General features: G+C 45.1%; 5 protein-coding genes across 5 annotated transcripts; 2 read left to right on the forward strand and 3 right to left on the reverse strand.

The window, feature by feature from the left end:
- Positions 1-394: 394 nt before the first annotated feature.
- LOC118506268 (GATOR complex protein NPRL2) lies at positions 395-2,962 on the reverse strand. Its single transcript, XM_036043175.1, has 3 exons — positions 2,741-2,962; positions 2,488-2,669; positions 395-2,408 (listed from the first exon to the last, which is right to left on the reverse strand). Exons 1-3 carry the CDS (start codon positions 2,765-2,767, stop codon positions 1,421-1,423), a joined length of 1,197 nt encoding a protein of 398 aa, XP_035899068.1. The 5' UTR covers positions 2,768-2,962; the 3' UTR covers positions 395-1,420.
- An 11,646-nt stretch (positions 2,963-14,608) lies between these two features.
- LOC118506237 (fibroin heavy chain-like) lies at positions 14,609-17,387 on the forward strand. The gene is made up of 2 exons (XM_036043092.1): positions 14,609-15,227; positions 15,464-17,387. Exons 1-2 carry the CDS (start codon positions 15,213-15,215, stop codon positions 16,712-16,714), a joined length of 1,266 nt encoding a protein of 421 aa, XP_035898985.1. The 5' UTR covers positions 14,609-15,212; the 3' UTR covers positions 16,715-17,387.
- A 21-nt stretch (positions 17,388-17,408) lies between these two features.
- On the reverse strand, positions 17,409-19,380 carry LOC118506323 (uncharacterized protein K02A2.6-like). The gene is made up of 2 exons (XM_036043278.1): positions 18,196-19,380; positions 17,409-18,071 (listed from the first exon to the last, which is right to left on the reverse strand). Exon 1 carries the CDS (start codon positions 19,250-19,252, stop codon positions 18,305-18,307), a length of 948 nt encoding a protein of 315 aa, XP_035899171.1. The 5' UTR covers positions 19,253-19,380; the 3' UTR covers positions 17,409-18,071; positions 18,196-18,304.
- A 1,114-nt stretch (positions 19,381-20,494) lies between these two features.
- On the forward strand, positions 20,495-22,425 carry LOC118506327 (uncharacterized protein K02A2.6-like). Its single transcript, XM_036043291.1, has 2 exons — positions 20,495-21,674; positions 21,799-22,425. The coding sequence occupies exon 1, from the start codon at positions 20,618-20,620 to the stop codon at positions 21,563-21,565; it is 948 nt and encodes a 315-aa protein (XP_035899184.1). The 5' UTR covers positions 20,495-20,617; the 3' UTR covers positions 21,566-21,674; positions 21,799-22,425.
- Positions 22,416-24,982, reverse strand: LOC118506229 (fibroin heavy chain-like). The gene is made up of 2 exons (XM_036043078.1): positions 24,574-24,982; positions 22,416-24,337 (listed from the first exon to the last, which is right to left on the reverse strand). The coding sequence occupies exons 1-2, from the start codon at positions 24,586-24,588 to the stop codon at positions 23,087-23,089; spliced, it is 1,266 nt and encodes a 421-aa protein (XP_035898971.1). The 5' UTR covers positions 24,589-24,982; the 3' UTR covers positions 22,416-23,086.
- Between the last annotated feature and the right edge of the window lie 1,709 nt (positions 24,983-26,691).

Genomic DNA, 26,691 nt, shown 5'->3' on the forward strand with positions numbered 1-26,691 from the left:
TGGTGATCGAAGACACTCCCAAACGGACCTCAGTAATAATCAATAGATGTCGTTAGATATACCTTTATCGGAAGACCTGATCCAAGCATCCTGTATTCTAGATAGATTAGCAGTTAACGACCAACGCTCAGATCTCTTCTTCCTTGGCACTACAACCTCGAGAAGTCTCGGCCTGCCATTTCTGGCTTTCTGTGACTTAATGTTACTCATAGTAAAATAGTTTGGCCCTACGTACGGGGAGTCCTCGGAGAGCCGGTATCGCCTCGGCTACCGGACCTATTGAGCGCCCCATCCAATGCTCAGATAGGTCTGAACAAATCATTACTACTATAAGGCGGCATGAGACTTCTTGAACATAGGATTCTAGTAGAAAAAAAATCATTATTTGCTATAGTTTCATTTTACATAACGTCCAAAGTATGTTTATTTTTTAAAAATTGTCATTAAATGTTACAATTCACCAGTTTCTTTCACAATATAATTCGACTTTCTTAGAGAACCCTCATTTACCTGACTTCTATTTTAATGTCACCAAATATCACGATTTTCTCCTCAAATAGCTACAATGCATTGTGAAGTAATATTTATTGCACGATCATAAAAATCTCTTACGCTATAAAATGTTCTATAAAAACCACCACTACTCCACTGACTACTACAACTACTACCACTAAAGACGCAATTAGCTCAAATGACTCAAAAAATGGGCATGCTCTACCACGCACAGTTACTACTAGCATTTGGTGCTAAGAGGGTTAGTAAGAGAGGTAAAATGATAAATTGGAAACATTTCTCGAATGACACGCGTTGCTTTATTAATCATTCGATTTTGAGGTGCGTTAGTTAACTAGACCGTGAAACATTCTAGGTTGTAAGCTTCTCGAGTTTTTGGCATTTTAAAGTCTCCTGCTGTACTATGCTTGTTTGTTGCTGCAAACTAATCTCATGCTTGCCCAGAGCGTATTCAATGCTAACTGTAGCAGAACTGGCGTAGGAGTATATTAACGTTTATAGTAATCACCTTTTACACCACGATTTCCTTCCTGTTGGGAAATTTTAATCATAATGATTAAAAATTTATAGCACCTATCTTAAGATTGCCGTTACAATAAGCTATTGATGGCTTTTCAAAATCTCGGTTAAAGAGTAATCGTACTGGCGCGTGATGCGCATTTGGAATTTGGTTGCAAACTTGGACTATGATTGTAACATGCAAAACGAAACAGAAAAAACAAAGAGCAATTAAGAGTAAAAAATTAACTAAACATGGGTTAGTTGCACGAGTTACCCGAACACGATAGAAGATGTAAAACATACACACGAACATAAATTAAATAACATGTAGAACACACAGAGTGATGCCGCCACACGCTGGCAGAGCAGCTGCATGAGGCTCACCAGACAGTACAGTGCTATCACGTTACTTCCATATGACGGTCACGTTCGAGTCCATGTCGATCTCCTGCTCAATCCGACTGGGGGACAGCCCCGTTTTGCAGCAGATTTCGTCCAAACTGTTTAGCCCGGTGTACAGCTTGTGCTTGGGCGTCGGTATCGACCCGGTGTAGATGGGATATTTGTTGATGCAGCGGATCAGATTGTGCTGCAGCCCGAACGATACCAGCTTCCGTTCGTCGATGTTGTTGTCCCGGGGGCAAAGCCGCTGGCAGAGCGACCGGAGCGTAACGCCGTGCGTCATCTGCGAGTACAGCTGCAGTATGTTGAACAGGCTCGGCAGTCGTACGGTGGTGTCCACCTTTTCCGCATGCTGCAGCTGCACGTACTTGCGACATTCGTCCGCCAACGAACGATCGCGCGTGAGCTTCTGCAGTTCGCGCGTACACATGTACACGTTGCTGTACTTGAGCAACGGCAGCAGCTGCATCACACCGTAGTACACCAGATTCTGTATGCACGACTTGACCAGCTGATTTTCGACGTCCGCTTCGGCGGCAATCCGTGCGACGTGATTGATCCCATTGATGAACGGCAGTACCTGTTGCGTCGTTAGATCCCACGAATCGAGATCCGTGTCCTCGAACCCGCGGCACAGCAGCGGCACCTGGTGATCCTGCACGACCGGTGGGTCCGATTTGAGCCGCCCTATCTTCAGATAGATGGTCGTATCACCCTCCACGATTGTCGCTACCTGCCGTTGGTTCAGATCGCGCAGTATACACGCGAGCAAGTTACTGATGTTACTATTGTTTTCTGCATTCGACAAAAATGAGCCTTCCTCCTCCATCATCAGCAGATACTCGGACAGCTTCTTTACCACAGCCTCGTACTGCACCGTGCGTGACCACGAGTCAAACACAAAACATAAATTAAAGTAAAAAAAGTTCCGCTGATAGCGCACGTGATTGATGCGTACGGGGTAACCGATCACCTTGTGGCCCAATGTGTTGCTGTAAATTGGGGCAGATGGAAATAAAGCTTTAACGTGTACCGTTTAGGGATCGCTGTTTTCCGGTGGATTATACTTACATTGTTAAAATACACCGTTGCAGCTGTGGCTTTGGTATGATGTAGGTGCGTATCGAGTCAAATATTTCCTTGGTGATAAAATTCTCCGGCACCTGACAGCTGATCTTCGAGCCCGCCACAACATGAAACTCGCTGAGCAGTATGCAGCGTATCGGGCCATCCTTCATCTTACCACCTTTGGGCTGCAAAACAAAGCACACAAGTTCGAGCAATTGGGATCGAGCAAATTTGCAGACAACCGCGCAAATTTTACCTCACGCAGCAACTGATCCCGTTCCATGGCTATCGCGGAACGATTGGGAGGGTTTTTTTTTTGAATTTTTCTTTCACATTAACACAAAATACAAACACACCACTGCCATTACATGAGTTAAAAGAAAAAAAAAAACAGAAGAGAGCACACAAAATATTATGCGCTTGCTACACTGACAACTGAAGATGACACGCATACCAAATCGGTATGTCATAACAAGCTGAAGCAGCGTCTACACGTGACGATGTAACGGATGAATGTAATGTAATTCTATTTTTTTTTGTTTTTTTTTGTAATTCTATTTTGTAATTGGGAGTAAAGTGTTTAACAACCCCCTCCCCCACCCCTCTCCCCACTAACGGGTACTCACTTTTTGCAACTGAGTGATCCAAAGGGGTATCTTTTTCAGACGTTTTTCTATTATTATTTATTATTGAATTATTTTTGGTTTATTTATTTATCTATGCATTAAACTATTTATTTTTTATTAATATTATTACAACAATTTTTAGATATACTTTTATATATACCTAAATCTCAGTTGTTAAAAGTGAGTGCCCGTAGTTGGAGTCTTCATTCAAAGCCATGCAATTTTTTTTATTTACGCTATCCCGTTCGCTTGCTAACACTTATTGATGATTTCTAAGGTATTTTTGATTTTATTTTATTTATTTTTATTCTATAGTGGACTGCTGGAGGAGGTGGCAACCGTCTAGGCAGAACTGGATATCGAATCCCGTCTGGACCATCTTCCTGTTCGAAGGGCTGAGACTATCCACCCAAATAGCCGAACTATCTCAGCCAATTTCAGCAAGCTAAAGATCGCTAATCTAGTCAGTCTTTTGCAGTAGATAAGCAGTGTCATAGTTCGACGTACCTTTAACCAGGCCTTAAGCAGCTTTCGTATTTCAAACCGTTAAAAAAAGCTTTTATGCGCTTTTCATTTTCAAGCAAATCGTCTTTTTCGAGATAACCACAAAAATAAAAACAAGAAAAATGATGAAAAATGTGAATTTCTGGGGCAGTTATGTCGCTTGTATGGTTGTGTGCTGTCGATGAGATGTTATCAGATATTTTTTATATCGTATATCATGTAGTTCTGAACAAATTTGAGAATTGAACATGGTAATTCCTGCGTGAAGAGTCCTGCCTTTGTTGTTTGTACCAATAGTTCTGTCGTTGCTCATTATTCTCTACCGAGACAAAAAGGAGTTAAGCAGCAATCATCAAACATTCGAAGTGGTAAAGTTTTGTTCCATATGTAATTGTTGTACACTTCTGCTTTTTCCTAACTTTTAAGCCAAGCAAGAACCACGGTTAGATACTTCTCCTGGTTATCCAGGAAAAAAGGTTAATCGTCTGATCGAGCTACGGCATTCCCGTTGTTCACGCCGAGTTAGTGAAGTGCGAGTCCGCCGCTTACAAACTTCTCTTGGTTATCCAGGAAAAAAGGTTATCCGCCTGATTCAAGCAACTCTGACAACGCCAGGAATCTGCACGGAGATTTCCCGAATCGATCATTCCTTCGCGTGGTCGGTTCAACAACGGTTCGTTATCGAACTAATGGTGGCTCCAGAGAGGAGTTGTTAATATCCGCGCGCGTTAACAACTCACAGTACGAATTCCGCAAAAAACGTTCCGGCCAACCGCGAAAATCGAAGGGAAGATCCGGCCCACAACCAACAACCCACGGAAGCTGGCGAAGAAGAAGCGCTACAAGCAAACGCCATAGAAGAAGCGGACAACCACGGGCAGGAAGACCTCTGGGACGAACCAGCCCCAGAGCCTATCCTGTTTCAACAGCATTGGCATGCCGATTGGCCAGAAGACGAACCAGTTCCAATACCGGCTGACTGGTTTGACGACTGCTGGGACCGGGACGAGGTAGCGCTAGACGAAGTGCAGGTAAATCCGCCGCCATCGTACAGGGAGATACACCTGGAGATCGTGGAACGCCACGAGGTAATCTTAGGAGATTACAGCCAAAGCCACGAAGAGGACCAGGTGGACAACCGAAGGTTCTCAAGTGACAACGAACCTGTGGAGGACTTCGCAGATGAGCTGGCTCATTGTTTCATTTTGCTCATCATCTTCCGAACTGGAACTGTCGGATATTTGTCAACCACATGATCAAAGTTTGTTGATTCTAAAAGAAGAAATGGAATATAAAAACATAGTCTCATAAAGTAAACTACTACACTGACGAACCTGTATTATCGATTATTTCGCAGTCGTCTCCGTTCTCAAACAGTTCACGCATAATTTTAGCACGCTTTCTATATAAGTTTTCCGATTTTTTATATGGAATACATCTTTCCACACAATGTTTTTTTTCTTCTGATGACGCTTAATGGCAGATAGCAATGTTCTATTGACACAATCCTGTATACAAACAACTTGAGGGATTATCTTTCACTCTTAAATGGGCATAGAGTTCCATGAAGTACCGTATGCTTCTTAACAAGCCGCATAGTACGGGTGAAGACTATTCGTCGTTTGTTAATAAGCCTCATAGTTCCATCGAGTTCCAAGTGCAAGTAGAAAAGCTTCATAGTTCCATGAAATTCCACGCTCTTTTTAACTTGCCTCAAAGTTCGGCGCTGGTACGTTTTTTCTTTAAGCAGCCCTCAAGCAGCACGATAGTTCGATTTTATTATTTTTGGCTATTTGGGAGAGTTGGTTATTGAATTTAACATTCAAATAATAATTTCTATGTGCTTGTTTGACATGATTCCTAACAGATTTCTTTTTTATGATACTTGTCTAATTGTACTTAAGCGTGCTCCAGTGCACTAAAATAATGTTCCATTTTCATAACATCAGTTTTTTTCCCGTACGTAAGGCTGATTACTTTTCTACGGGTAAAATTAAGTCACAGAAAGCCAGAAATGTTAGGCCAAGACCTCTCGAGGTTGTAGTGCCAAGGAAGAAGAAGAAGAAGCTGTTTTTTAACCATTGCATCAATAATTTAAATCCTCCTAAAAATTCTCGATTAGGACACGATTGTTGAATTTAAATAAGAAAATCTTTAGATTTTTACGAAGAATGTTTATAAAGTCTAGAAACACTACCAACCCTTTAAATTACCTCATCCAGGCCCGTTTCTATTAAATACATCGAATTTTGAATCATCTGTTCAAAGAATTGTTCTTTAAAAATCAAGGGACTTATCAGCAAGCTCCCTAGCAAATGTAGGAGGTTCAAGGGAGGAGGGGAGGTTGTTCTATGTTCAAACTTAAATTATTACAACAACAAAAATTACAATGTGTTAGTTCCATTTTTGCCAGTTAGCTGAAGAAGTGGGCACTTTATTTTGCAGGTCACTGTAGGTCAGGGGAATGTGTATAAAATTCATCAAACGTAAACTAAACTTACGGGTACTCAATTGCTGCAGTTTTAAGGTGCAGTTTGAACCCGATAACATGCTGCTATCATCGGATTATCCTTACATTCAGATTAAACCTGATGGTGCCACGACGCTGCTTACGAGCTGAATTCAAGCATCGTGGTAGCCACGTCGCTGACAAACGGCGATATATACTGGTTCAGTAAAGATTAGATGCACCATCTGCTTGGTCTGTTCAAATTTTGTTTAACCGTCGATGTGGTGAAATCGTTGCTGCATCTTCATCGCAACAACCGGCAGATCCGAATGTTCCATACTTTTTACGGGGAGTGAAAAGAAAAAAAATAGTTGCAGCGCTTTTAACCAAAATTTGATTTTAACAATCAGATATACATTTTTTAGGAAAAATTTAAATTTCTGTTCGAATGAAATTTAACTGAAAATATCTGAGCTATACAAGAGAAATTATTCTGTTTTAAAGTTTAATATTAATCCACGAACAGCCTGGCGATGCAATGGCAGATTTACCAATGGGTGTAAAGGGCGCCCACCAAGGGCCTTGACGTCAAACGTGAGAATTCATTAAACAAATGAGACCTTGAATGAGGTGCTTCATTTAAGTGGTATTAATTGGTTAAAAGAGCATTGTGGAGAACTCATGCAAGAGAGACCTATTGTAGTTCTAAAGAGATCCGAGAAATCAAGAGATATCTCACCTTCCCTCCCAAAACGCCCATCTTTCTCTCGATCGTTCGCAGCATACCGAAAAGGCCAAGTTTACGTGAAGGGGCCCGGTGATATGAAGATCTTAACGGTCACGCGACCGGTATCTTAATTAAATTGACGGTTCGTTCCCCTCCCAGGTTCAACCATGTGAATACATAACACCTCTTATCACACCCTTAAAGGCACGGGCCATTTAAAACCTTGATCAGTCACTGTGTGTATGGCGAAGGTACGTTAGGATTAAATGAAGCTAAAAATCGTAACTTGGAAGAAAAAAAAAATCTCTATTCAAAGCAGCTATCGTGACGGATGGAGTGGACACACGTCAAACATACGACCTCAAGGCGTAATTTGGGAAGCGTAATACTCAAATAGAATGTTAGAGCTTTGCCTATTATCAGAACAGCTGTATGCGCTGTGGATTAACTGAGGCTTCAGAATCATGGACGTTGTCTAAAATTAATGTGAATCGCTCTTCTTATTGGCTCAACGATTCCTCAGATCTCGAACCTACCATTTCTGGCTTGCTGTTGATAGGCGACTAAGACTGTTTGATAGTCGCAGTACTCACATACGCCTCGGAGACATGGACTCTGTCCAAAACTAACGCCAAATCCTCTTTCGGGTGGAATATGGTCAGAAAGATTTCTAGAAGGTTCTTCTAGCTGGTCGATAATGTCAACATCGTGCAGCGTTTTAGACTTGCAAGGCTCTATTGGGCTGGACATGTCATGAAAATGACACCGGACGACCCAGCCGATAAAGTACTTTTCTGACCGTCAACACGGACAGAAAAGGCGTGGTAGGTCTAAACTGTTGATGCGTCCACCAGAACGGTGAGCGGTATCGAGTAGTAGACTTATTGATACCACATGGCTGAACAGTCATTCCTCACTATGGAGGGACGATCTGGGATGGGATTTAAACCCCGAAGAATAATCTTGGCTGCATTTATGAGGAAGATGCTCAATTCTTGCGAATTATAATAGGTCGATACCATTAAGGTCCTTCATATGCACAGAGCACTCCATATGGCAGGACCAAGTTGTGATGGAGTCCAGGGTAAACAAATCCCATATAGGTCTTTCTCCAGTACCCAGGACAGCCATTACTGTCACGATTGAAATTAAATCAAGGATGCCAGAAATCGCAAGCCAATAGCCCTCCCGAGGCTTTAATGTCAAAGAAGGAGACTGAGACACAAAGTGTAACGGTGGTGTAGAATATCTTATCTTCCATCAAACTGGAATCTGAGAAGCTAAATTAAGATTATTTAAAACAGTTTTTTCTTGCTGCTATTTTTAACATTCACAGCGAGCGAATCAAATTCTTTGTATAGGCCTGCTACTGAGCTGTTGCCATCTGCAATATCTCGAATTGTGGCAAATATGGTTCTTGAAAAAAAAAAAGGTACTTCCCTGTTCATGACACCATACCCAGCTGACGAGCTGTTGACCTTTTTTTAAAAAAAAAACTATTTTAAGTAGCTGCATTTTTTTGTTGTTGGGTGATTGGCATGCAGTGGCACGAAAGATGAGCAAGTAGACGGAATTTGACGCAACAAAGCATTAGATTTGGTTTTGCTTCCTCGATGGAGTGTGGGTCGACGGTTCGGAATTGGAAAGGTTGCTTTACCGCTACAATTTTGTACACGATTTGTGACATTTGAACCGGGGCAAAGCTACAGTGATGACCGGTGAAGAACCTGTTAATTTTGACGACTCTAGAGAACCGGCCAGTTCCGTAAACGGTGATCATGCGCGGTTGTGGCGGTAATGAATAAAGTACTCCGGGTTGAATCAATAGGCGAAGCGAAGCTAGCGAAGAAAAAAAAAAAAGGAAGACTGAATGGATGGCCGGAGGTAGAAATCGAAAGCTTCCTCCGTCGGCATCGAGTCAAAACAGCGCACCACAGGCGGCACCACTTGATGACGTGATGATTGATGATCGGTTGACTCTTTTTTGTACATACTTCACACAGAGGGCAAACACTCGGGCACCAGGGAACGGTGACCGGTTAGAAATGCGATGAATGGCCAGAGGAAGTCTTCAGCAGTGGGGAAGGATTATTTTATCGCAATAATACACTTCAACTATTCTTCGCTTCCCTGTGGTTACCAAGAGCCTGACCTTGAAGAAGCGGCCAGATATTTGAGTAGTCAGTGCAAAGAGTACAGCGTTGACAGAGCAAACATTCGAAAAAAGTTGATAATCGTAGTGGCAATCGTAGAACTGCTACCAAGCCCGGCTTCTGCACGAAGCACTCTCCCTCTATATATTCTTGAACGATTCCTGAGCAGCAAACTTAGGGAAAAAGAAATGGCAACCAAGTATTCCAGTAGGATGCGACGCATTCAACTTCCAACTTTCAATATTCTACACCCGTTTGGCAATATCAGAGCGGGGTGCGGAAGACCGAGGGTTGTGGGTCCTTCGCATTTCGGTTGTAGCCCGAGACGGAACTTGACTGCAGCGATGTTGGAGATGATAGTGTCGTTTTTTTTTGTTGTTGTTTCGCTTGACTTCAAATTCAAACTGGTTTCCGACATTAGGCAGGGCCTGATTCCATGCTGCTAGAACCTGAAGTGTCGCGGTGAAAAAACACCAACCCCAACGATCTCCCCCTTCCTGGTGGACGAAGATCACGCTCGCAAACGAAAGAGAAATGAAGATGAGGTTGGCCGGTTACATTATACAATGCCAGAATCAACAACCGAGTGGTATACGGATCAGTTTCGGCGGATTCTGGACCGGTTTTGTTTTGGTGTGTCTCGCCACATACATCTTACCATAAGCTGCACGGGATTCACGCCAATCCCCACCAGGTGGGAATCGAAGTTTGATTTTTTTTTCTGGGGCCGCAAACGTTATCGATGGATTCTTTCACTTCTTCATGTCGATTATGCAAATGTGCTGGAATAGATAGAATCGAATGTCTGTAAACGACATGAGACTCGGAACCAAACCTGCCCCCCAATCGTTTGGCTCACCGAGATATCTGCAAAACTTTGCGGCCATGAAACAGCAGCACGAAACGACTTTTTTCGAAAAGTTCACGTCAGATTTTAAAATGTTTTATTGGGTACCATTTAATTAAGTGAGCTTGCGTCTGTTAAAGTTATTAGTGCCCGTCTTGTGGGAGTTTTGTTTGTTACAGGAAGCTTCACCAGTTCGAACTTTTCTGTCGTAAATCATAATCTTTCAATCCGTAACCACCGAGCGTTGGCTGACGACTCTGGTGGTATTATGTGTGCTAAACAGGTTCTCTTCAAGATAAACTTGATCAAATTTTGATAAATGGTATCGGTCGCGAGAAGTATATAACCTGTAACATCTTCAGCAGCTCTTCTTTTTCTTTTTCCTTCGGCACGGCACTTCAACCTTGAAAGGTCTCGTGGGCCTGCCATTTCTGGCTTTCGGTGACTTGATTTAACCTCCTGCGTACGGGGAGACGGTCAGGATGGGATTTGAACCCCGGTCCTACCGTGTGAAGGTCGACACCGCCTTGGCCACCGGACCGCCCCGGACAGCAGCTTACTGAACCTTATTTTTGTAGCTAACCAATGTGTCCTTAGCCTTAGCCTGGGATAATCAAAAACGTAGCCACAATTTCTTATCTCCTGCCTAGCATAGCGATTTTATTCTAGCCGCTCAGCCGATACGCCTCGAGCTAATGTCTGGCCGCGTTTTATAGCGGTGCTTAAAAGACGATTAAATGGATACATCAATTCAAAGTTCAGACCATTTCTGATACATACATCAGCAAGTTGATGGCCCAGACTGGACGGATGCCGAAGTCTGAAGCTTTGGCTCAGACATCAAAACAAACAAACTAATTTGTCTACCCTCTCAAGATAATCTCTTCTTCGTCTGCTTGCAAGTCTGCGTAGAATCCAGCTACCTGGGCCTAATCACGGTAATGTACAAACTGGCAGCTTAGGTCGCATGTCCCTGAAGCTTATATCCAAAACGCTCCAGCGAGCTAATGTTGCACAATATTGTTGCCAGACAGCAGATGGGCGACATCAAAAGCCATCCAGGTCTGGACATCGACTAAATTCGTCCAGCAAATCTTCACTCTTGCACTAGGTTACTACGAGGGAGTAGCCACAAGCTCAAACACTACCTTTATGTTCCAATAACCTTAAACTTTAAATCGAACCGCTCCAGTTCGAGAAGCGGGCACCAGTTGCCATAATTCTCCTCCAATAATCAATAACTCGAGGTTCGCGTTGGACAGTGTCATACAGAGCTGTCTTTTCTTCAAAAAATCTATAAATAATTAAACACCTCACCAGAGACATTGTGCGGCACAGCTGTCAGTAAAGAAAAGCCCCGTGAAGAAGTGTAATGCCGTGCTGAAAATAGTCTGTAGCTTGTATTGCATTAGAGATCTGCGCCATTTGCAATTCAAAATACCCATTTTTCCACCACAACCAATCGGCAAAATGGATCTCAGGGTTGACCAGAACGAATCGGTTGAATCCGTTTGTTTTTTTTTGTCGTCTTCGTCTTCTTCTGCCTTTTGTCTCTCTGTGTATGTGTGTGTATGTGTGGGGGATAATAGAAGTCGAAAGTTGATTCATCTCGTCCGTCCAGTTTGGGCGCATCGCGCTGTTCGCTAAACAGCTAAAACTGGTACGGCGAGAGCATTAGGCGTGATACTGCCGTCTTGCGGCAAAAAGGCGTCTTGCTTTTTCCAACAAATTTGTTCGTTCTGTATGCAGTTATCCTTGAACATGCAGTCTTCACTCATCACGTTGCACTGGTGCTCCGGTGCCCGAAAAATGGATGGAGCCGATGTTAGGCGCGTCGACAACCATGGGCAACGTGGGATTTCCGTTTCACATGCATCAGCAGCAATCGGATCGTTAAAAATGGCATAAAACCTGGGCGCTTTGGACGATAAATTTATATAGCTATACGCTCAGGTTTTTTTTTTCTTTTTGATAATAATAAGATGAGATTTTTCATGTTTGAAGCAGGTTTGATAGCGATCCGCATCCTCATGTAGGAAGTTGAAGAAGATTGCTTTTTTCGTTGGTAACATTTATAAAAGATATCAAATGTTGGATGATCTTTTTTTCTGGGCATCTTTCAGCCCACTATGAAGTGTCTGGTGCAATAAAGTCAAGGAAGTTAGAAATGTCAGATGAACACCTCTCCAGGATTTAGGAGAAGTTTAAAGTTTTGACGTATTTCCTTGACTAGAAAACACCCATGGAGATTGTCAAGAATGTAAGATTTCGTTTGGTTACAGTTTCTTCGTCTACTTTGGCACGGGCCACTTTTTCTAGCCGTTCCCTTCACATGATTTTAACCGCAGTCCGTGGATACTCTGGATAGTCATCAGTCCTGCGTCTGACTGCATCTGATAAGCTTGCCAGAGTTTATCACATCAAGCCGAGGTCCAAGGATAGCAATCAATAACGAACCATCTGGGCACTTGCCAAGGATGATAACATCTTCAGAAAACCTATGCAGATATACATCAAACACGTCGAAAGCATCGGTATGATCCTTATCAGGACTTCGGCCTTCCCACTATCAAGTCTAGGGAGCTTTCAGACTAAGATCTCTCCAGGAATTATAATAAGTTTAAAAATTGGAAGTACTTATAGTTGAATTTATATGCTACTTATTCAGACTATATGCACCTAAGGATATCGCTAAGCGTATAAGATGTTGCTTAGCTTATAATACCTTGATTCACACACTAATGACAGCTGAATTCAACAAATATCTTTTGGAAGTTACAAACTGACTGGAAATCGTATGGACCACTTATATTCCTAGGTTCAAATCATTATACTGGAAACAGGATGAAGCACCAAATGTCAAACTGGACCTTTGAAGCCTTTTGGTCTAAAGATTTGAGGCCTGCTACCATAATCCAGTGGGTGATTCCATTTGGGCAGAATGTTTTAGACTCCAACCTGCAAATGATCTCATCCTATTTCGGAGATCCTCCATGACCGTAAATGAACCTCGAATGTTGCTTTAGGTGATTGATTATTTCGATGTTTTAAAATATTCGCATTTTTTTCCAAAACCAAACAGTCCGGACCTTAACCTGTTGGATGTTTCATTTTGGGTAGAACATTTTGGAAACCAGCCTGCACATGATCTCATCCCAGTGTGGAGACCGTGTAGTGTTTTAACTGACGTGGAGCTCGATATCTGAGGACTGCATTCGAGCAAAGTGTTCTAGCTTCTTGAATCGTCTTGAGCAAATTGTTGATTAAAAAATGGTGAACACATAGACATCTAAACCCGAATATTGCTTTATGTGACTGATCATGGGATGGGGTTTGGGATGTTTAAAAAACAAGGAATAAAACCCGCTCCCGAATAAAATAAAACGAAACACAAAACTCCTGTAGAGTATAACATTTGAAAATATATTTTCAATGCTCCATCCTGCTCAAAAAAAAACAGCACAAACAAATAAAATTTTGGGATGAATCTCGCCAAACCAAAACCCCAATTAATTGCACACACACACGCAGCATTCGGGCAGAATTTCACCAGATGGTCACGGGTCGTCAGAAGCACCGAGAGTTCCTCGATGCTTTGAATACATAATCAGCGCTAGAGGGAGACAAGTCACAGAACGCGAAGACAGGAAAATGAAAACAAAAGTATAAAAAAGCGATCCTCCTGGATATGGGATACCATAAAAAAGAACAGGTTCTACCCCGATACTCGAGATTTGCATATTTTCTCGGTGCTGTACGGCGGATGATCATTAGAGTGTGCTTTGCAACAGCGGAACCGATACGAAGATAGGTTCACCGGGGAGTGAAGGAGCGTCCAGCGAGAGTGAAAAGATAGCACACCGGAGTGTATTAATTAGAGAAAAAAGTAAAAACAACGAAAACACCCTCAGCTCACCGAAAATAGTGTTGCTTGTTTTCGAAATAGTTTCGACCGAAAACACACAGCGTCGAACATTCTGATTCTGAGAATCGCAAAGGGCAAAAGTCAGACACCGCTCCACGACGCTGGCCGTTCTGGATGTTCATGAGGTTCTTGGGTCCAGAATATTATGGAAACGGCACAGCACGAAGCAAGCAAAATATGATCAATATATTCCAACTTTTAGGAGAATAAAAATTTTACCTCTGTTTCAACAGTACACCATGATTTAAATTCGAACATAAGCTCATCTTCTCAGGGGCGACCAGGTAGTGTATGCGGCAGCGGCGCCGGTCTCCACATGGCAGGACCGGGGTTTAAATCCCATTGGGGGTGTTGTTCCCCGCCATATGGAAGACGCTGCGATATCAATAGGTCGTCCAGTAAGCCCGAAATGGCAGATATGACCTTAAGAGGTCGTTTTAGGTCAAGAGAGAAGAAGAAGCAAAAGCCCATCAATATTAGCCCCTTAAATGATGTTCGATGTGCCAAAACTCGACTAACCACGTCCATTCACGGCACCTGCATACAGCACTTGACAATGTGTTTCTTAAACAAATGTGATGACTAGACTTTGTCATGACTGCTCAACGCTCTGACGCTCTACCGCTTGGTGAGGACCGCGTGAAACCAAACAAAAGATCTATCTACAAACATTGGTTTGTGTGAGGCTTGCGAGGCGATTTTTTTTCTTAACATTCTTTACATATATGCTCGGATTTTTTGGTCAACAGTTGGTCGCTTCACACCAGACAGGTGAGCAAATTCGTCTAGCTGCTACCGCGGCCGGGTGGACTGTGAGGTGGGGATAGCCGATAAGTAGCAAAAAGCAGCCGGCTCATACACACACACTGCAAATTTATGTCTAGCATATCTAAATGGGCGGGACTGATTAAGCTTACTTAAGCATTTTGCAAAAGAAGAGTTTCACAAAAACCCGAGACGAGACGGGAGCTACAATAAAAAATATATACAGCCACGCACCAATATTCTGCAATCCAGTAAAAAAAAGGCCAACAGAAAAAAAAAAATCACGCGCGGAGAGGACTTTCCGCACCGTCGGCAATACACATTAGCCAAAAGGGGAGCGACATATAGCGAGGCACAAATTTATTGCAACCCACCCCTGGGGCCCCCGGTGCCACCCAATTTCTAACCAGATTTTCATGCTTTCCATGGTCCACCATTCTTTTGCCGTTTGCTGCATCAAATGAAGAAGAATGAACAAAAAAAACAAAAAAACAGTAGATTGCATCGCTAAAATTATCTCCAGGACAACGCCTTTCGGTGAGCTTCCTAACAGTCCCCAAACCGGTATATATATAGCGACCGGGCGTCCTGTTCCTACATCAGTCAAGTTCGATCGTTTGCTACGAACAGGCCACTGGAAGGAAGTCTTTTAGCAGACATTCTGACAAGTGTACTTAGTGAGTGCGCGTGAACCGTACTATCCTTACAACAGACACACACACACAGCTTACAATGCGCTTCTTTGTGGTGAGTTCATACCTGTCAAATTACCGTGTACTTGATTCGTGGATTGCGGAGCTCTCCCGCTACATCTGGAGCACCATTCAACCAGACTCTGGCGAACGGAGCATCATCAATCAAGCGGGCCTAGTGTGGCCGGAACTTTGGAGATTCATCCGGAACATCGAGCATACAAATTGGAAGAGCTTGTTTGTGTACTCCATCTCATATCTTCAACATTTTGCTATTTTTCTCCATAAAAGGTTTTAACCGCCTGTTTGGCAGTTGCCTCGGCTGATATCGGGCTCAAGCTACGTCAAGCGGCAGGTGCCGGTGGAAGCAGCTACGATGTTGGCCAACAGTCGGTGAGCGTCGATTACGCACCGACCGTGTACCAGGACTCCGTTGTGGATGGTGCTGCCTCGGCCGGTGCCCGTTCGTTCGGTGGTGCCGGTTTCGGTGGTGCCGGTTTCGGTGGTGCCGGTTTCGGTGGAGCCGGTGCCGGTTCGGTGGCCAGTGCCGGTGCTGGTGCCGGTGTGTTCGGTGGTAGCTTCGGTGGTGCCTCTAGCCGCTCGTCCGCTGGTGCTGGTGCCGAGTACGATGCCGGATACCAGGCAGGACTTCGTGCCGGTGCAGCTGCGTCCGCTGGCAGCAGTACGCGATTCGGTTCGTCCGGCTCGTTCGCGGGATCTTCGGCCGGTGCGTTCGGTGGCTCGTCGGGTGGCAGTTTCTCCAGCGGTTCTGCGTTCGGTTCGTCGTCCGGCGCTTCTAGCTCGGCCGCTGCAAAGACCCAGGTCCGCTATGCGGCACCGGTGATTCAGAAGAACTTCTACTACCATGTCGCACCCGAGGAGCCCAAGTCGGCCGCCGAAGCCAACACGCTCACCATCACGCCCCGCAAGCACTACAAGGTCATCTTCATCAAGGCTCCGACTGTCAGCGCCAATGCCGGTGCGTCGGCCCAGGCTGCGAGCAGAACCGAGGAGAAGACGCTGGTCTACGTGCTGGTTAACAAGCCGGCTCAGGCTAAGGCTGGTTCGGTTGCCGACGCTAGCTCGTACGTGTCCGGCAAGCCGGAGGTCTTCTTCATCAAGTACCAGGGCAAGGACGCTCAGGCCATCTCTAACTCGTTCGCTGGTGCCGGAGCCGGTTCGTTCGGCGGTGCTGGTGCCGGAGCCGGTTCGTTCGGCGGTGCTGGAGCTGGCTCGTTTGCTGGTGCCTCGTCTGACGCTTTCGCTACCGGTGGTGCTGGATTCGATGGTGGTTTCGGTGCCGGTTCGGCCAGCTATGCTGATGCCGGTGCGTCTGCTGGTGTCGCCAACGATTTTGTCGACTTCGGTGCACGCAGCGGTGTGGCTAGCAGCTCTGCTGGCAGCAGCGGTTACAATGCTGGATACACTGCCGGATACACTGCCGCTGCCACCGGTGCCGGTGCCGCTGGATTTGGTGTCACCCCGTCGTACGACAGTGTTGCCGTCGGTGCAAACGCCGGTGCCAGCAACATCGCCTTCTAAGTGCCAACCGCGACGGATGCCTTACACAACCGTTAACCTATCCCAAAGCGTCTGTGTTCAGCTTCGGCCCCGGTGTTCACGGCCGGGCACGGGCGGAGCAGTTGCACAGCAGCAGTCTCAAGGAAAAACGATTTCTTACGATACCCCCGATACGACGGATTGGTCCCGGAACCGGTGTTTTTGTTTGTAAAACGCCAAGTGTATATTGGAAAGCAGTGCGAGAAATGATTCTACGAAACATGATCCAACTGTCGACCACCTCATGTAACAAGTACCTTAAGGAGATTTCCCTTCCTTTTTTGTTCTCTCCCTCTCTCCCTCTCTCTCTTTGTCCTCAGTTTTCTTCCCCAAACTGTTTAAACGCCAAGCAAATAAGATAGATTTATATTTCCCTTTTTGGTATGCCGTTAAGTGAATCTGACAAGCTCGGACGTAACGAACGAAGGTACGCGTCTTGCGCAAGGAAGTGCAGGGAAGCGCATGGACACGAGTGCCAAAAGGAACGGATTAGTTTGTGCGCATAGTATTAAGAAGCCAGCATACGTATCATAAGACAAGTGTATCCAAACACACACGCACACACGTATACATACACATATACGTAGATATTTGGACACAAATATCCATAACAAAACAAATGATAATAATAAACAACACGTATTATCTCGAAAAATGTTGGTGTTCTTCAAGGATCTTTGAAATAGCAGCACGTGCCCTATATATAGACCGTTACTATAGAACATGGATAACATTTATTTTAAATTGATGAGAAATTGGATGCATGGCGAATGATCGCTACCTTTGCAATAATAATAGATAGTAATGATAGTTCAGTTATAAATTAAGAGCTCGAATCGGTCGGCTAGGCACATATGTGAACAGATAAAGGACGAGGCAACCTCTGCATGGTGCTTCTACAACTACTTACTACAAGGCACCTTCACTGCACATATCGGTAAGCTGATATCCACTGCGGAGGTGTTCGAGTAGGATGCAGTGTCTTTGGCGTAGATGTTGTTACTAAAACAGACTGATGAAGATGATCAGGGCGGGATCAGGATTGAGTGGAGCTTCGTGTTCCGTCAGCAGGTGTTATTGCATTGTTCTAGCTTCGAGGGATGGCCAGGACTTGATCAGCACCAATGCATATCATTGTTAAGCTTCAGCGTTGATGTTGTTGCTTATACTGACTTATGAAGATGATCAGGGCGGGATCAGGATTGAGTTAAGCTTCCTAATCCGTCAGTTGGTGTTGATGTGTGGTTGCATTGTTAAGGCATCATTTTCTATATCTTCTTCTTGAAACGTTGAGTAATCGCTCTATTAGTGAATTTGTTGTTTTGCAGAGTGATTGTTCCTGAAAAGAAAAGGAAAAGGATTAGATCTCGTACCAGCAATTACCACCGTGGCACGTAGCTATAGAAGGTATTTTAGAATTCAGCTGGATATTCTTACACTCCTATCGAGAGCTATCTACTCACCTTACTCTGTGCCACGCTGAAGACCTGTTGTTGCTGCGATACTAAAACACCCCGCCACTAGGTATATATTGCTACGCCCTTGCCTCCCGTTCGACATAGCCTACAAGAATCAATTGTCATGGCGCATACGTTTAATGTCGTGTCGTTGCCCACTGGCTTGGCTGCCATTTCGCTGCTGTCCTCGAATTACAGCACTAGTGCTTTGAATGTCCATAAGCTTCCCGCACTCCTCCGTAAGCTGTGCCAGGGTGACATCTTCGCGCTCTTCCATCATAGCCATCAGCCGTGTGCGCAGCCTTTCGTCCCCTTTGCACTTGAGGCCACGCACGAACATAAGACACTTGAATTGTTCCCCCGACAGTGGAGATAGCTCAGCTTTTTTGGTCGTTTTATTCACCCGCTCCACAAAGGTGGTAAGATCCTCCGCAGGGGCTTTCGCCAGCTCCAGACACTCGGTCCATTTGTTTAGCTTTGTCTGCCCGGATCGGAATAGAATCTTTAAGTTGTTGACGGTGGTTGCAAAATCTATATCATGCGGTTTTCGTGGCAAGATGAAGCTTTGATATTTCTTCAACTCTACAGGGCCCAGTTTTTTCATGAGCAAATCCACCTTGGCACTGTTGCTCAGCTGTTGCGCTTCACACTCAAACAGTTGTTTGTACTCAGCGTACCATTCGGCAAACGGGATTTGCGAACGGGAGCTGAGATATTTCTCGTACTCTAATACGCCCCGCTGTTGCAAGACACGGTTTTTCAGCGTAGCGTTGCCCTCGAGCAGTGTTCTGTACTTAGCGTGGTATTCGGCAAACGGGACCGGCACATCCATATCGTGACGGAATTGTTTAATTTTACTCAGATAGGGTAAAATTGATTCCTGAGTGTAGTAGTTCCTAGGCGCAGGGTTAGCTGTTACGGCTGGCACCATTGTACGATTCACTTGTTCACATCCGGGAAGTTGAAAGAGACGTTCGATCTGCTGTAAAAGCAGTCTTGCGGCAAGCGTACGCTGCTCATAGTTACATCTCGTAGGCTGTTGCTCTTCCTCTTCGGTGTTCATTATTTAGCTCTACTCCTGGTCACTTTTATCAGCAAATCGTTGAATATTATACAATTATTACACTAGGTAAAGACGATTATAGCGGATGGCCAGCAAGCGCAGCGTTTGACAGATTAAAATGAAGCTGCAATTCTTGGCGTATGTGTATGACGTCATGTGTAGTACCGAAGTCAAGCCCAGTTTACACATATCCGTTGTGTTGACACAAATAAACATACTGTTACATCTGTTACAAGGTCCATTACACAGACCTCGAAACATCAATACAAACTGATTGAATATCGTGAGAATGGTTTTGAAGGGTATGAAGGAAAATTTGTACTAATGTTAAAGTTGGTGCTGATAAAAGTACCGGAATCTCTTTCGCTACTTATGTGTGGGGTGTTAATGATCCAAGCAGGCGTTGATCGTTTTACGCGTGGAGCAGACCAACGCATCATAATTGTATGATGCTGCTCCAGTTGGTAAACATTTTCTGAGCTTAACATCGACCTCTATATTACAAAAAGCTTAAAAAGTACGAACGAATGTTCGAGCTATTCTGATGTCACTGCTATGTCATAAGGGCTAGTCATAAGACCATAGTATGGGATTAGGCTAGAGTCCCTGCTCTGGCTGGAGTTATCGCTGAGTGGTATACGACTAGTCGTACAAACTTTTTATGCGATTTGACAGCTGAGATCGGACGACGGTTTGATTGTACGACCTCATCTGTCAAATCCCATACAAAGTTTGTACGACTAGTCCAAGGTTTATGTATGTAAAAGGTGATTTTTGTTGATCTGACAGACCATCATTTTAGTCGAGATATGTCAGATTTTGTTTACGCAATCATTTGGTATCGAGATACTAACATGAACCAACAGCCTCGATTCTCAGTCCCTTTAGAAATTTCGCTAGTTTATGGGCCATCATCTGATATCAAATGTTGTCCCACAGAGGATAGAAGATATTTAGTTACAATTTTTGTTCAATAAATCGCTAGCGATACCCAAACCGGCACCTCCTTCGACGCTTCCAACTCTCTTCTCAATACCCTTCCCCTCGATGACCAAGGAACTGTTATATCATGTTGAGAAATGTCAATTTACTCTGAACAACTGTGTCTCCTGTATCCATAAACCTTGACCTTGTAACAGATGTAACAGTATGTTTATTTGTGTCAACACAACGGTTATGTGTAAACTGTGCTTGACTTCGGTACTACACATGACGTCACACACATACGCCATGAATTGCAGCTTCATTTTAATCTGTCAAACTCTGCGCTTGCTATCCATCCGCTATAATCGTCTTTACCTAGTGTAATAATTGTATAATATTCAACGATTTGCTGATAAAAGTGACCAGGAGTAGAGCTAAATAATGAACACCGAAGAGGAAGAGCAACAGCCTACGAGATGTAACTGTGAGCAGCGTACGCTTGCCGCAAGACTGCTTTTACAGCAGATCGAACGTCTCTTTCAACTTCCCGGATGTGAACAAGTGAATCGTACAATGGTGCCAGCCGTAACAGCTAACCCTGCGCCTAGGAACTACTACACTCAGGAATCAATTTTACCCTATCTGAGTAAAATTAAACAATTCCGTCACGATATGGATGAGCCGGTCCCGTTTGCCGAATACCACGCTAAGTACAGAACACTGCTCGAGGGCAACGCTACGCTGAAAAACCGTGTCTTGCAACAGCGGGGCGTATTAGAATACGAGAAATATCTCAGCTCCCGTTCGCAAATCCCGTTTGCCGAATGGTACGCTGAGTACAAACAACTGTTTGAGTGTGAAGCGCAACAGCTGAGCAACAGTGCCAAGGTGGATTTGCTCATGAAAAAACTGGGCCCTGTAGAGTTGAAGAAATATCAAAGCTTCATCTTGCCACGAAAACCGCATGATATAGATTTTGCAACCACCGTCAACAACTTAAAGATTCTATTCCGATCCGGGCAGACAAAGCTAAACAAATGGACCGAGTGTCTGGAGCTGGCGAAAGCCCCTGCGGAGGATCTTACCACCTTTGTGGAGCGGGTGAATAAAACGACCAAAAAAGCTGAGCTATCTCCACTGTCGGGGGAACAATTCAAGTGTCTTATGTTCGTGCGTGGCCTCAAGTGCAAAGGGGACGAAAGGCTGCGCACACGGCTGATGGCTATGATGGAAGAGCGCGAAGATGTCACCCTGGCACAGCTTACGGAGGAGTGCGGGAAGCTTATGGACATTCAAAGCACTAGTGCTGTAATTCGAGGACAGCAGCGAAATGGCAGCCAAGCCAGTGGGCAACGACACGACATTAAACGTATGCGCCATGACAATTGATTCTTGTAGGCTATGTCGAACGGGAGGCAAGGGCGTAGCAATATATACCTAGTGGCGGGGTGTTTTAGTATCGCAGCAACAACAGGTCTTCAGCGTGGCACAGAGTAAGGTGAGTAGATAGCTCTCGATAGGAGTGTAAGAATATCCAGCTGAATTCTAAAATACCTTCTATAGCTACGTGCCACGGTGGTAATTGCTGGTACGAGATCTAATCCTTTTCCTTTTCTTTTCAGGAACAATCACTCTGCAAAACAACAAATTCACTAATAGAGCAATTACTCAACGTTTCAAGAAGAAGATATAGGAAATGATGCCTTAACAATGCAACCACACATCAACACCAACTGACGGATCAGGAAGCTTAACAACGATATGCATTGATGCTGATCAAGTCCTGGCCACCTCTCGATGCTAGAACAACGCAGTAACACCTGCTGACGGATCATGAAGCTCCACTCAATCCTGATCCCGCCCTGAACATCTTCATCAGTTTGTTTTAGCAACAACATCTACGCCAAAGACACTGCATCCTACTCGAACCCCTCCGCAGTGGATATCAGCTTACCGATATGTGCAGTGAAGGTGCCTTGTAGTAAGTAGTTGTAGAAGCACCATGCAGAGGTTGCCTCGTCCTTTATCTGTTCACATATGTGCTTAGCCGACCGATTCGAGCTCTTAATTTATAACTGAACTATCATTACTATCTATTATTATTGCAAAGGTAGCGATCATTCGCCATGCATCCAATTGCTCATCAATTTAAAATAAATGTTATCCATGTTCTATAATAACGGTCTATATATAGGGCACGTGCTGCTATTTCAAAGATCCTTCAAGAACACCAATAATGTTCGAGATAATACGTGTTGTTTTGTTTTATTATCATTTGTTTTGTTATGGATATTTGTGTCCAAATATCTACGTATATGTGTATGTATACGTGTGTGCGTGTGTGTTTGGATACACTTGTCTTATGATACGTATGCTGGCTTCTTAATACTATGCGCACAAACTAATCCGTTCCTTTTGGCACTCGTGTCCATGCGCTTCCCTGCACTTCCTTGCGCAAGACGCGTACCTTCGTTCGTTACGTCCGAGCTTGTCAGATTCACTCAACGGCATACCAAAAAGGGAAATATAAATCTATCTTATTTGCTTGGCGTTTAAACAGTTTGGGGAAGAAAACTGAGGACAAAGAGAGAGGGAGAGAGGGAGAGCGCAAAAAAGGAAGGGAAATCTACTTAAGGTACTTGTTACATGAGGTGGTCGACAGTTGGATCATGTTTCGTAGAATCATTTCTCGCACTGCTTTCCAATATACACTTTGCGTTTTACAAACAAAAACACCGGTTCCGGGACCAATCCGTCGTATCGGGGGTATCGTAAGAAATCGTTTTTCCTTGAGACTGCTGCTGTGCAACTGCTCCGCCCGTGCCCGGCCGTGAACACCGGGGCCGAAGCTGAACACAGACGCTTTGGGATAGGTTAACGGTTGTGTAAGGCATCCGTCGCGGTTGGCACTTAGAAGGCGATGTTGCTGGCACCGGCGTTTGCACCGACGGCAACACTGTCGTACGACGGGGTGACACCAAATCCAGCGGCACCGGCACCGGTGGCAGCGGCAGTGTATCCGGCAGTGTATCCAGCATTGTAACCGCTGCTGCCAGCAGAGCTGCTAGCCACACCGCTGCGTGCACCGAAGTCGACAAAATCGTTGGCGACACCAGCAGACGCACCGGCATCAGCATAGCTGGCCGAACCGGCACCGAAACCACCATCGAATCCAGCACCACCGGTAGCGAAAGCGTCAGACGAGGCACCAGCAAACGAGCCAGCTCCAGCACCGCCGAACGAACCGGCTCCGGCACCAGCACCGCCGAACGAACCGGCTCCGGCACCAGCGAACGAGTTAGAGATGGCCTGAGCGTCCTTGCCCTGGTACTTGATGAAGAAGACCTCCGGCTTGCCGGACACGTACGAGCTAGCGTCGGCAACCGAACCAGCCTTAGCCTGAGCCGGCTTGTTAACCAGCACGTAGACCAGCGTCTTCTCCTCGGTTCTGCTCGCAGCCTGGGCCGACGCACCGGCATTAGCGCTGACAGTCGGAGCCTTGATGAAGATGACCTTGTAGTGCTTGCGGGGCGTGATGGTGAGCGTGTTGGCTTCGGCGGCCGACTTGGGCTCCTCGGGTGCGACATGGTAGTAGAAGTTCTTCTGAATCACCGGTGCCGCATAGCGGACCTGGGTCTTTGCAGCGGCCGAGCTAGAAGCGCCGGACGACGAACCGAACGCAGAACCGCTGGAGAAACTGCCACCCGACGAGCCACCGAACGCACCGGCCGAAGATCCCGCGAACGAGCCGGACGAGCCGAATCGCGTACTGCTGCCAGCGGACGCAGCTGCACCGGCACGAAGTCCTGCCTGGTATCCGGCATCGTACTCGGCACCGGCACCAGCGGACGAGCGGCTAGAGGCACCACCGAAGCTACCACCGAACACACCGGCACCAGCACCGGCACTGGCCGCCGAACCGGCACCGGCTCCACCGAAACCGGCACCACCGAAACCGGCACCACCGAAACCGGCACCACCGAACGAACGGGCACCGGCCGAGGCAGCACCATCCACAACGGAGTCCTGGTACACGGTCGGTGCGTAATCGACGCTCACCGACTGTTGGCCAACATCGTAGCTGCTTCCACCGGCACCTGCCGCTTGACGTAGCTTGAGCCCGATATCAGCCGAGGCAACTGCCAAACAGGCGGTTAAAACCTTTTATGGAGAAAAATAGCAAAATGTTGAAGATATGAGATGGAGTACACAAACAAACTCTTCCAATTTTTATGCTCGATGTTCCGGATGAATCTCCAAAGTTCCGGCCACACTAGGCCCGCTTGATTGATGATGCTCCGTTCGCCAGAGTCTGGTTGAATGGTGCTCCAGATGTAGCGGGAGAGCTCCGCAATCCACGAATCAAGTACACGGTAATTTGACAGGTATGAACTCACCACAAAGAAGCGCATTGTAAGCTGTGTGTGTGTGTCTGTTGTAAGGATAGTACGGTTCACGCGCACTCACTAAGTACACTTGTCAGAATGTCTGCTAAAAGACTTCCTTCCAGTGGCCTGTTCGTAGCAAACGATCGAACTTGACTGATGTAGGAACAGGACGCCCGGTCGCTATATATATACCGGTTTGGGGTCTGTTAGGAAGCTCACCAAAAGGCGTTGTCCTGGAGATAATTTTAGCGATGCAATCTACTGTTTTTTGTTTTTTTTTTTGTTCATTCTTCTTCATTTGATGCTGCAAAAGGCAAAAGAATGGTGGACCATGGAAAGCATGAAAATCTGGTTAGAAATTGGATGGCACCGGGGGCCCCAGGGGTGGGTTGCAATAAATTTATGCCCCGCTATATGTCGCTCTCCTTTTGTCTAAAGTGTATTGTGGACCAAAATAAAGCTAAAAATAAAGAAATCGAACAATCCTCCTGCTTCAAGGCTGTTTAAAGCAAAAAACGTACCACCTCCGAACTTTGAGGCAACTTTAAAAGAGCGTGGAACTTGTCCATCATGAACTATGAAGCTTTTCTACTTGCACATGGAGTTTAATGGAACTATGAGGCTTATTTATAAACCATGCATATTCTTGACCCGAACTATGCGGCTTACTAAGAAGCATGCGGTACTTGGCTCTTCAAACTTTTTTGTTTTAGGATTATATCAATAGAATAATGCTATCTGCCATTAAGCGTCGTCAGAAAAACTTTGTGTGGAAAGATGTTTTCAAAGTATATAAAAAATCGGGAAAATGTTATTGAAAGCTTGCTAAAATTATGTGTGAGCTATTTGAAAACGCAGACGACTGCGAGATATTCTAATCGATATATCCGACAATTCTAGTTCGGAAGATGATCTGCAGAATGGAATCCCGAAACAGATGCCTTGCATGAAAATAAATAGCACATAAAAACCCACACCCAATAGCACATAAAAGTACGACGAACTATGACGCTGCTGATTTACTGCAAAAGACGTACTGGATCAGCGATATTTAGCGTGCTGAAATTGGTTGTTTAAGATAATTCGGCTAATTGGGTAAGCTGTCTGGTTCATCGCGATGGTTTAAACGGTTCAATTCAAACGAGCTTATTTCGAACGATTCAGCTATCCGACTAAGGCTGAAGTTTCAACTCTTGCGTGACTCTGCCATGGCACATTGCTGACACGATTTAACAAGGATCTCAATATCCGAATCCAACCCAGGCCATTGCACATAGCTTCGCGCTAGTGCCTTCATCCTGGCTAATAGTCGCTCCTAATGCAAAGGATGAGGCATGCGCGTGCGTGAAAGGCAGGCGTGAAAGCTGCTCCTTCCTTTAGCAAATTATCGAGCGGATGACGTAGTATGCTGTTGTTTCTTACAAATTTGCCGTAATAATTCACTGCTCCCGGGAACGATGTGACTCCCGAAACATCGGTTGGAACTTGAAAGTTGAGGATTGCATCAATCCTAGCGGGATCTGGTCGAACTCCCTTTGAATCTAACAGATGGCCCAAATACTTGATTTGCTTCTTTTGGAACGAACATTCATCCAATCGAATTGTGAAGCCATAATCCTCAATTCTTCTAAGCACTGCTCGGAGGTTTTTCATATTTGGTCCGCTTCTTAATATGGTTCACCAACCACAATGCCGTCCAAATACACAGCAACGCCATCTTAACCTGCCAGCATTATCTCCATCAGCTGCTGAAAAGCTCCCGGTGCAGTTTTCTCTCCTTCAACATTCCGCGATGAGAATTTGCACTAAGCAGCATCCTACAAGATTCCTCGACTTCTACTTGAAGGAACGCATCCGATGAATCAATCTGACTGAACACAGTACAAGTTGCCAGACTAGCAAATATGTCTTGCGGAAGAGGAAGCGGGTATTGATGAGGTTGCAGCATGTCATTGGCGTTGCCCATTCCGAATAATCCACCTTAGAAATTATTCCATCTTTTAACAGCCTTTCAAGCTCCTTCTCCACTGCTTCAAACATTGCGGCCTCTTAGGACGAAAGACAGGCGATTACAAATTGCTGTCAGAGGCACGTCTCACAGGCTGAACAAATCCATGGAATCTTTTC

The sequence above is a fragment of the Anopheles stephensi genome, chromosome X (assembly GCF_013141755.1).
Source record: "Anopheles stephensi strain Indian chromosome X, UCI_ANSTEP_V1.0, whole genome shotgun sequence".
In the NCBI taxonomy this organism is placed as follows: Eukaryota; Metazoa; Arthropoda; class Insecta; order Diptera; family Culicidae; genus Anopheles; species Anopheles stephensi.